The following is an 11,279-nucleotide window of genomic DNA, read 5'->3' on the forward strand; positions in this document are numbered from 1 at the left end:
GCTCCGGAGGTGCCGGTACTTGGCGTGGCTGATGAGGTCCCGGCTGCTCCAGAGCCCGCGGTCTCCCAAGCCCTGGTGACGGCGCCACTTCCTCCTACTGCTGCGCCTCCACTCCTTGGTTCCTCTGCTCTTGCTGCCGTCTTGGAGTGTGCCTTTTCAGAGATGACCCAACTGCAGGCGGATCTCCTGAGTGCTGACCCACGCCTCGTGGCCGGGCGTCTGGAGTTGGCCTCCGGCTGGCTTCATTCTGACCTGGCAGTAAGCGCAGCGCTGAGCCAGGCTGTTGCGGCTTCTGAGAGAGAGAAGCAAGGAGCCATCATTGCTGCAGCCGATCGTGAGGCGGCGCTGAAAGAAACCAAGGCCGCCCGAGACCGCTGCCAAGCGCTGGAGGGCGAGTTGCAGATCCTCCGCGATAAGCACGCCGAAGAGGTGCGCCGCCGCGAAGCAAAGGAGAAGGAGATGAAGGCCCGGGAGGAAGCCGTCAAGAATCACGATGCTGAGCTGGCGGAGCTAGGGAAGAGGCAGGTTGCCGAGCGCAACCGGTTGGAAGAGCTGGAGCAGAAGATGGGTGCGAAGGGTGCCGATCTCAATGCCAGGGCACGGGTCTTGGCCGAAGACCGTGTGGCCTTCGCCGATCTCGAGAAGAGATCTCGAAAGGCGCTGAAGATGCTCTACGAGCGTGGCATGGAGAAGCCGCTGGATACCGACGAGGACGGCCCCGCACAGCTGCTTCCTCTCGTGGTGAAGGCGCTTGAGGAGGTCATTGAAAGCCTCGGTCCCATGGTGGAGGCGGAAGCTTGCGTTCTGTCTTCAGCCGCTCTTACCCGCGTCCTCAGCCATCTGCACCTCCGCGACCCCAATGTCCAGTTTTGACGAGCTGCTGGAGCCTGTGGCTGAAGACCTCTACGAGACCGCCGTCGCAGCCGTTCAAGGTCAAGTGGAGGCTTTGCTAGGGAAGTTCCGCGGCTTTGTCTCCGATCCTCTGTCTGGTGATGCCGCGGATCCTGCGGCTGGTGGCGAAGGTGAAGACATCGTCGCCCACAGGGGAGCTCTTTCCGCGGGTGACAGCGACATCCAGGGGTGACCCGCGGCTATTCTCCTTGTTTTATTCTTGGGACATACATCAGGCCTCGTGGAGGCGTTTAGACTTTTCATTTGATATTGTGAGAACAGTATGCTTGTAATATTTGCTTTGAGATTCTATGATTTCCTTCCTTATTTGCCTTGTTCTGCGTCGGCAGAGCCCGACCCCGCGCATACCTCAACCGCCATTGGGCCGACCGGAGACCAGGACGGTCCAAGGAGTGAGGGGCTACGTGACCAGTTAGGCTCCTGAGTCGCGATGCTCGGGAGTCCCCCTTGACGTGCGAACAACATATAGGGAGAGTTCGTGAGGATAGATTAATGTTCTACGTCGGCAGAGCCCGGCCCCGCGCATACCTCAACCGCCGTTGGGCCGACCGGAGACCAGGACGGACCAAGGAGTGAGGGACTACGTGACCAGTTAGGCTCCTGACTCGCGATGCTCAGGAGTCCCCCTTGATGTTCAAACAATTTCCATACCTGCCCTCGCCGAGGCCTCCGGAGGGGCGCGCGACGCCCAGGTCCGGGAGACCTGGTTGGGTGGCGTGCGCTTGGGCGTGACCCGAGCGCAGCCCCCATGCCCAGGCCCCTCGCACGACTCTCCCGAGGGGAGGCGTCGTGGTGAGGCTGGGCGTTGAGCTCTAGGCTCCCTGAGGTTGGTACGACCGTGGGGTCGCCCTTAGTTGTTTATCACCAGCGCAGAGCGTAGTGCTTCCGCTTGTGCACGGGCATAGCCGCTCCTCGACAGTGTCGACGGCCAGTGCGGAGCATGGAGCTTCCACTTGGGCATGGGATGGGGGCTCCCCTCCGGGAGGAGCCCCCGGGGCGTGTACAACCCCGCCCTGACAGGTGGCTTGCACGGCAGGGCTGCGAGGTGTATCTGGGCACTCGTGAGCCAGCGCGGGACTCACAAGGCCCTACCTCAAGGCGGGTTGCGCTGGTCTTGAGTCTTGATGACTGTATGTCCCTGCGAGGCGGTTAGATGCAAGCACTCTACGTCCTCAGGTCCCGGCCCTCGTGCAAGCTCAGCCGCCGCCGCTGGTATGCCAGGTCAGATGTCGTGGTCAAGGCCATGGGGTGAGGACTGGAGAGCCAGTAAGAGCTTCTGAGTCGCAATGCTCAGGAGCCCCCCTTTTAACGTGCAAGCAAATTGCATGGGGTGAAAGGACCCGTGGCGGGCGGTGATAAAACAGGTGATAGCAGTCGACATGTTAAGCACGAAGAGCAGATTGACGTGGATAAATGCAGGAAGATACATGCCACCGGGTCCGGCCCGAGCGGCGCGGGGATGATGCAGCCCGAGGGGCGCCCCCAGCAAGGTAAGCTAAAGACATAAGTAAAAGGGATACATGCCACAGGGACGGACCCACGCGGCCTAGGAATAGCGCAGCCCGAGGGGCGCTCCCAGCTTAAATGAACTTGGAAGATGTCACCTGGGTCTGTAGATGAAGTAGATCTGGTGTAGCTGAAGCCACGCGTCGAAGGAATGACTCCTCATGAGCCATCAGGACCCTGAGCCTCGGGAGGCTCTGGGGGCTCAGGAGGTTCCCTGAAGGTCGTCGCCATCTCCTCCAGAACGGCGTGGAACCTGGCCTTGCTACCTCTTGAGCTTGCGTTGGATTTCCCCGAAGAGGAAAGGATGATGCAGCAGAGTAGCGTAAGTATTTCCCTCAGTTTTTGAGAACCAAGGTATCAATCTAGTAGGAGGCCACGCTCAAGTCCCTCGTACCTGCACAAAACGATAGCTACTCGCAACCAACGCGATTAGGGGTTGTTAATCCCTTCACGGTCACTTACGAGAGTGACATCTGATAGATATAATATTTTTGGTATTTTTGGTATAGAGATGCAAAGTGAAAAGTAAAAGGCAAAGTAAAAAAGCAAAGCAAGATTAAAGTGATGGAGATTGATATGATGAGAATAGACCCGGGGGCCATAGGTTTCACTAGTGGCTTCTCTCAAGAGCATAAATATTCTACGGTGGGTGAACAAATTACTGTTGAGCAATTGACAGAATTGAGCATAGTTATGAGAATGTCTAGGCACGATCATGTATATAGGCATCACGTCCATGACAAGTAGACCGAAACGATTCTGCATCTACTACTATTACTCCATTCATCGACCGCTATCCAGCATGCATCTAGAGTATTAAGTTAAAAACAGAGTAACGCTTTAAGCAAGATGACATGATGTAGAGAGATAAATTCATGCAATATGAAATAAACCCCATCTTGTTATCCTCTATGGCAACGATGCAATACGTGCCTTGCTGCCTCTTCTGTCACTGGAAAAGGACACCACAAGATCGAACCCAAAGCTAAACACTTCTCCCATGGCAAGAAAAACCAATCTAGGCCAAACCAATCATACATAAAAGAATTCATATATGCATGATGTAGATGTTCGTTTAATTCTTATAGTTCATTTCATTCAAAATCATCTAGTTTTTTTATAAGAAAACTAATCTATTTTAAGATTCATGGATTATGCGTTGTAAAGCATAAAGTAAAAACAAATAATGCAAATCATGTAGAATCACATTTGGGCAATTCTGATACGGAAGATTCTAGAACAAAGAAAAAGTGCTTGTGTTTTGAGATTTGTGCATTATGTTTAAGTTCAACCATGGAGTCTTCTAGATTATACATGTGGCAAAATCTAGTGGAATCTAGATATCAAATGGCCAGTAGTGCTCGAATTTGTCATCTCTGCACCATCGGATTATCTTCATCCAACAACCATCTTTCAAAGTTATAGTTATCCGCACACTATATAAAAAATATAAAATATAATATATAGGGGTATAGATATAGATATGTAATGCGAAAGCCACCCATCATCTCCAATTAGAATAGTGTGTCCATGCACGGATGCAATGTGTCCAAACGATGTCTGCCATCGGTATCTCAAATTCAAATCAGTCTGACCTTGTTCAATGTGTATACAGTACAACATGCTCGTTTCCAAATCATACCACACATATCTCAGTTATGTTCGGGTTTCCAACGTCATGATCTCTTATTCAAACTAGTTGACCCGTTGCGCCAAATGGCGCAAAGACCCGCTAAAGCCATGTTGTCGATGAAAATAGTTTCATTTTGCAAGAACCTATTCAATATTGGTAGTACAAAGCTCATGTGTTAAATGATGTTATATTAAAAATGTGGTTATCACAGTGCGAAATCCGAGTTTGAAAAAAAAATTGTGTAACATGTACAAACCAGCTAAGGAAGCATTGTTTTAGTTGAAAATATGGTTATAATGATTAGATATCTGAGTTTGAAAAAAACATATCGAAAAGAAAATTCATGGTTTAGTTGGTTTAGTTGTGAGCAAGCACATATGGTAACAAATTTAACCCCTCTTAATAAAAAAAGAAGACGCTTGCTGTGTACAATAAGATGTATAATAAATTTACCCCTTGCGCCACAGGTCTCATTTGAAGCAAAGAGTTATTCGACAATAGATGCTTGACAAATTAGCAATAAGAAGGATCCTTTTAATAATGAAAATTGAAAGAAACATAGCTTCAAACTATGTAATAGAGTTTTCAAAATGTAGGCATTCTCCCTATATAATTTTGCTATGTAAGTTGGAACTTAGGAATCCATGTCACGGTTTATCCTTGATACATTGTTGGTAACTCTCCCCTCCCACTCTGGATCCATAGCATTTCGTCCTTCACAGCCCCTTTATAGTCTTGACTGGTTTTTGAATGTCATGCTGGAAACACCATTCCTGCTCAAATAATAGCAAGCTATAGATATCGAGCAATAATATAGTGTGAATAACTGAACATGGAAATCTGACAGTAAGACTAATGGAACACAAAGTATACCTCCTGCAATTTCTTCCATCTTCCTTTCAATTCTATGGGAAAAGGTTGCAACATGAGGAATAGCCTACAGAAATAGATAGTATCAAATACTGCACAAGTCAATAAAATGTTACTGCTAGCCCATAGTGCATACATTCTATCTCTTATTGTACTTTTTGCATCCTACTACGATTCAGAGCACATACATGACATATCCTGGTAATGCCACAATTGTTGTTAGCGACTGAAATGAGTTGTCCAGGTTTTTACTGGTAAATCAATTCAGTTTACATGCAACTAATAAAATTTTCCAGGGAAATGTTGTAGTGATATCATGGTGGCGCAAGCATAGAAGTTGTTACAGAGTGGAAAGAACAGGCTAGATTTTCAGTACTGAATTTGTCCGGCCTAGCATTGCAGAAAGCTAAAGTTTATTAAGAGAATTATCTCCCAACACATAGAAGGAACCCAAAAGCTGCAAACAGTGATAGCCTAAAAAATTACAGCATATTATTAGCTGAAAGATCAAGATGTTGTGTGATATGTGACAGAATACTCATTGTATGCTGTACATGAGGAGGTTTGTGAGCAAATTGACGGACTGTTAAATGAGTCAAAGGACAGTACCAGATACATCATTCACTTCTTCAAAATGTATTCAATAAACTGAAAGAGAAATGCATCATGTTACAGGTGTAGCCAAGTACAGTTGAAAGCAAACTTGATATAGCTTTGTAAAGTTGAAAGTATAAAACTTCACACAAGGTAAAGCAAGTCAAATCAGAGGGGAAAGGAGGGCAGGAACATGCACCTGGAGCAAGAGGGGGCACAATCTCGTGTTCTGGCTTTCTGAAATAGAGAACACTTTTATATCAACTAAAACAGGTTCAGGAGATGAGCAATCAGATAGAGCAGCTCAAATGCATTAATAACTTCCCTTCGGCCTTGCAGACAACACTGCAATAAGAGGCTTCGTAACTCAACCACATCATCTATACAAAGGGCAAAAAGAAAAGGAAAGTGAGTTGTGTGTACGCATACACTGGAAGACACTACAGACCAGTTCCTAATGCTTCTCTAGGTCTTACAGCCATCGGTTAATCCGTGAGTAGGAGAACGGAGAAAAACAAAGTGCAGATCTTAGTCTCTAAGGCATTTCATCAATCATGTAAAGATCTAAAGATGAAGCGGTTCTGGATTTGGGTTGGGAAATTGGCCGAGCAATTATGACCAGGCTGCACCAATAAGTCCTTGCCAACATGTAAATTATCCAGTCAATAGAAATGGTATACCTTCGTAAATAACCTGTCCTATTTAGACAAATAAATTTGTAATCTTTTATTAATCCAGGACAAAGTGAGATGGCAAGGTCTTCAGAAACATCCAGCCGACAGCCTCAAATTAGAGGCTTGAATTAAAAAAGGATCTTCAACTACTTCAACACAAGATCAAAGACGAGCATTCCACCTTGTTCAAGCAGGCTGCCAGATCAATTTTTAAATGATTCTCATGTTGCCCAAAACATAAATTGGATAAGGGCACTGCCCCATTAGCTTAGATCTTTTTTTCTTTTGTTTCTATTTTCTCCTTTCCCTTTGTAACATACTGTTTTTAATGAAAATATACCATAGAACTATTGTTCTATGGTTTGCTGTTCAAAAAAAGTGAAATTACCTAAAGGGCTATGTCCATCTTCTTCAGTCCTATTCACACTGAGAGGAAATAACAGAAAACTCACAAACATGACAAAAAAATAGATCTTCAGTCCTATTCATATGGTTCATATGTACCAATGCATGGTTTTTGTATATAAATAAAAAAAATTGAAGGCACATATTCCAGTTTTCTTTATTTACTGGAACACCATAGAGATCACATGCCTATAGTTTGTCATGCAAGATTCTGCAAATTAATAGCTACAGCGACATTTCACTACAACAATCAGTGGATAATGTATCATTGTACCTTGATGAAGTTAAATACAATGTCAAGCTCACATACATTCTTGGAGCACCTAATCAATGTTTCAACAAAAACTGCAACAAGATTAGTTGATCTCCTCAAAGAGGTGGTCATAGATGAATCTTAGTGACGAACAGAGGAGAAAGAAGATGAACAATTGTAAAAAAGAATGCATGCTAGCATTGTGGTAGTGAAGTGACATTTTTTTAGTACAGAGAGTAGTGCACTTACATGCAGAAGTGTTTAGCAACAATCATAATTTGCACTGGAATACAGAATACAAACAAGTAGTGTATGGATATTGAGCTGAAAGAACCAGTCATGGGATATACAGGCACTGGCGTCACTACTGGTCCAAAGATTGCATCAGCCTCAGTTAAATTGCTCACACCCTTCGGCCTCGCAGACGACACAGCAAGAAGAGGCTTAGTAACTCAACCACATCATCTATAAAAAGTTTGAAAAGAAAAGGAAAGCGAATTGTGTGTACGCGTACACTGGAAGACGTTGCGGACCAGTTCCTCATGCTTCCATGGGTCCTGCAGCCATCGGTTAATCCGTGAGCAAAACAAAGAAAAACAAAGTGCAGAGCTTAGTAACTCAGGCATTTCATCAAAGCACGTAAGGATCTAAAGATGAAGCGGTTCTGGATTTGGGTTGGGAAATTGGCCAAGCAGCAATAAGTCCTTGCCAACATGTAAATTACCCAGCCAATAGTAAATGGTATATAGTTAATGCTAACCAATTCTGCATAGAAAATACTTCCGTAAATAACCTGCCCCATTTAAACAAATAGATGCAGTAATCTGTTATTAATCCAGGACAAAGTGAAATTACCTGAGGGGCTATGTCCATCTTCCACTGATGGTGTAATTAACTTCCTGCAATCTTGGATACATTTTGAAACCTGCAGAAACATATATCCAACGTCATGCTGGTTCTCATGGTATGCGGAAAAATCAAGCTAAAGGCCTATGTGACGAATCTTTCTATAAGCAAGTGATAAATGTTGCAGAAAGAAAAGGGAGGAAATGAACCGCTACAGACACACATATACTCAACGTCAGCTCAGCTGTACCATGAAATGGCAACCATTCCTTAATTCATCCTAGCTGAAACAAGCATGAGTTTGAACTAATAAAGATGCAGTCGAGCGACACAACAACGAAGGAGAAAAAAGAAGAGAATAACATAGTCCGGAGGTGGAGCAAGTAAGAAGGTTCGCTGCGTCTCAACTGTTGATGACTAATCATTCTTGTCAGATAATCTCTTTGAGACAAAGCCTGCAACCATTCTCTCTTCAAACCACAACCCTGGAAAGTGGGTTTCCTTTTAATCCATCTTATGTTTTTTGGGTATGTTTTCTCATCATTATTATGATTCACTTGGAGGATCCCAGTAACTACAACAAAAACCTTTACCTTTTTTAAATATCACTGTTGATTTTTAACCCAACACCACTAATGCAACATAGGTGGATCAGATTACCAGGAAGATTGATATGATCAACAAGATCATTTCTAGATTTCGGAAATTATTACTCCCATACTACCATTCAATTAAAGTTAACCTATAGCTTGTGACTCAAGTCAGATTGTGAAACTCTCTGAAATCTCTTCATTTGTTACGACTATCCATATGGTGATGCAAACGGCATAAATTTGCAGCCAAACAGTACAAATCGTTAGAACTCTTATAGTAGAAGAAAATAGGGGAAACACAACTGAACTCTACAATGTAGTTCATCATGCACTGCAAGATGGAGAACACGACAAAGAGGCTAGGCTCCCTGAGCACGATGTCAGCGCGGACCTGGCAGCGTCCGTCACGTCCGACACAACGATGCTGCAGGTTCCAACAAAGTCCGAAGAAAAAACAGTGAACAATAAATATCACATGAAGTGCATAGCAAATCCATAGTTTTGATATATAACTATATAAGACAATATTATTTTTTCCATGCAACTGTATCTTATTGCATAGCAAAACTTTTCTATTATTGATTCTAAAGGAATTTATTTACCCTAACATCTTAATACTTCAAGGTTTTAACAAAAGAACATATAGTTTAGGAATGAATGGACTACATGAGTATGAGAAAACATTGATACCCATTACTACATACTGGTAAACTTCATGATCCAGTATAAGGTCGCGCACCACACAATCGCCAATAGCTCCTTGGCTTCTCTTATTGGATTGACAACATCTTAATTTTGAGTTGCAACATCACATACATGGCAAGTTGTGTCACCTACCTCAACGCTTCTTGAGATTATACCTGCAGCGAACAGTCCCGTTAACTTGCAATCCCATGAAAGTGCTGAATTAAGCTGTCTGGCTTTAATAAACAGCAAGATATATTTACCTCTTGTGCTTCTTCGGAGGTTCCTTGGTTGATTTTGCCATGGTAGGATCAGCACAAATGGCAGCATGAACCTTCTTGTACAGTGCTTCCATGTCATCAGCCGCAATCCCCTTCTTGATGTACCCACTAAAGTGAAATTGGCATTTCTCAGGCTCCTCATCAGCTATTAACGGAAATAAAGGTAGGGCAGAAGTTAGAGCAAGATTCAGTAACCTGCTTCGGAAATAAAACAAAGTACACTGTTTTAGGATACTTTATATGGATGAATCAGGCTCAGATATCTTTCATAAAGAACTCGTGTGTAAAACAACGATAGCCCAGAGGAATGAAGAAACGACATTATAATAATACCACAAGGACAATGGATCCAACTCACCTTCATGCAGTCAACAACATGATCTTCATAAATGAATTTGAGGTGAATCTTAGTGTCCAGCTGCTTCTCATCCTTCTTGAAGCCACCAAATCTCTTGTCACTGTGCGGAATATCAAGACCACCATCCAAAGCACCCTGCAGCAGCACACATAGTGAAGCAGGTCTCAAACTGATAAATTGTATGTTTCCCTTAATAGCTTAGAACCCTCCTAAATAGAATAAAAGAAACATACCAACACCAGGCAATAAATGCAGTCCAAGATTAGGCATGCTCCATCAGTGAGCCTGACGCAAAGCAATTGATCAAACAACAATGTAAGTAAGCTATATAATTTTCTTGGCTTTCCATGTTTACCAACTACACAATTTAAAATGTTTATTATTTAGATTTGAACCTATCAAACAAAATCATCAATCGTGCATTCAAGATCTGTAGGTAAACCTTGGTCTTCTTCTACTCTTAGCTAAAACAGTTTTGCTAAAATTATTCTTCCTCTCTTCTATGCCAGATACCATTATATCAGCAAAGTTAAACAACACGTCAAGTTTAAAAATCCATATATTAGCAAAGTAAAATTTGAGCGAGGAAGAAAGTAAGAGAGGGAGAGAAAGAGTGGAGCACCTGGTTCGCGTCGCTCAAGCCGCCTGCAACAGGCACGTGTCGTCCTCCTTGTACTCCAGATCCACGAGGCAGCCATGGGAGGAGGGACGAGCTCCTGCTTCCTCTCGCCTTTCCACACCTCCTGTTCACCTCGAGCTCCTTTCCCAGTGGGGGTGGAGGCAGAGGTGGCGCCTCTCATGGCGCAGAGGAGGCGACGACGTGGTGGCGCGACAAGTCAACCTGCCGGCGAGGCCTCACCCTGCCCCTTCCCCCTGCTAGGATCGCTCTCCTGCTCCTTCCCCGCTGCTGCTTCCCTTCCTCGCCGGCCTCCTCCTTCTCCTTGTCGTCCGCATCCTACCCCTCCCCTACATCCTCACCCGCACCATGAAGACCCAGCCGCCGCTGCTCTCCCACGACGATGTACGTCCGATCTGGATCGACGGCGACATGGAAGAGGACAGGAGGAGGCAAGCAGAGGAGAAGGCCAGCGATGAGATCGACCACCGTGTAGAGGAGAGGAGGAGGCGGGTGGAGAGACAAAGCCGATGGCTGCGGGCGAGGAAAGTATGCACTGGGAGGTGGAGAGGGAGCTCGTGGTGATCGAGGGGAAAGAGAAAGGGGTTAGGGTTCGTTTGGCGGCTGGGGTGGAGTGGGGCGAGACTCGCGGGTGATTTGGTGCGGGCACGCCGAGCTGATTGGGCAAGGAACCTCCGGCACGCGAAAACAACCGACCCAGCCAATGAGCGCCTTGCGTGAGCCCATTTGTCATTGGAAAAGTAAAACGACTGCGAGGTGAAAAACGGGTTTCACCACGAGGTGAAGATCTAATGGCCCAGACACGCTAGAAAGCCAGATCCGACAGCTGACGAAGGTCCAATCAGGGAAGCCTCCTGGAAGCGAGTTGGTTAGCCTCTTTATTAATTTAAATATTTAAATTCAACTTTACATTGATTATGACCTCACCTAGTATTTTTCACCCACATAGTCGTCTTCTCTTTATAAGTGTACCACTAACTTTCTTTCGATTATGCATGCACACACACTACCAGTCGGTATTATTCATCGCACA

At 45.0% G+C, this 11,279-nt stretch overlaps 1 protein-coding gene across 50 annotated transcripts; it reads right to left on the reverse strand.

Annotated features, from left to right (window-relative positions):
- Positions 1-4,564: 4,564 nt before the first annotated feature.
- LOC125543925 (uncharacterized) lies at positions 4,565-10,899 on the reverse strand. 50 transcript variants are annotated; one of them, XR_015618749.1, is made up of 14 exons: positions 10,232-10,896; positions 9,843-9,894; positions 9,610-9,744; positions 9,234-9,396; positions 8,977-9,146; positions 7,917-8,710; positions 7,703-7,772; positions 7,572-7,612; positions 7,097-7,404; positions 6,869-6,939; positions 5,715-5,895; positions 5,531-5,569; positions 4,925-4,988; positions 4,565-4,824 (listed from the first exon to the last, which is right to left on the reverse strand). XR_015618749.1 is itself a non-coding variant. In XM_087546910.1 (8 exons), the coding sequence occupies exons 3-8, from the start codon at positions 9,613-9,615 to the stop codon at positions 7,309-7,311; spliced, it is 399 nt and encodes a 132-aa protein (XP_087403036.1). In that variant the 5' UTR covers positions 9,616-9,744; positions 9,843-9,894; positions 10,232-10,894; the 3' UTR covers positions 7,019-7,308. The 50 variants fall into 50 exon arrangements, 1 of the variants encoding a protein (XP_087403036.1); XR_015618730.1 differs by having other exon boundaries at positions 8,595-8,710; positions 9,124-9,146; positions 10,232-10,895; XR_015618763.1 differs by lacking the exon at positions 7,572-7,612 and having other exon boundaries at positions 8,595-8,710; positions 8,991-9,050; positions 9,124-9,146; positions 10,232-10,891.
- Between the last annotated feature and the right edge of the window lie 380 nt (positions 10,900-11,279).

This window comes from Triticum urartu, chromosome 3A, assembly GCF_056163025.1.
Source record: "Triticum urartu cultivar PI428250 chromosome 3A, HENAU_Tu73, whole genome shotgun sequence".
Taxonomy (NCBI): Eukaryota; Viridiplantae; Streptophyta; class Magnoliopsida; order Poales; family Poaceae; genus Triticum; species Triticum urartu.

What these genes read in the sequence shown, in the direction of transcription:
- LOC125543925 (XM_087546910.1), bottom strand. An exon ending in CCTCCGAAGAAGCACAAGAG is followed by an intron (nt 9,147 to 9,233) that starts GTAAATATATCT and finishes TGTTCGCTGCAG; the next exon opens with GTATAATCTCAAGAAGCGTT. An exon ending in TACCATTTACTATTGGCTGG is followed by an intron (nt 7,405 to 7,571) that starts GTAATTTACATG and finishes CGATGGCTGCAG; the next exon opens with GACCCATGGAAGCATGAGGA.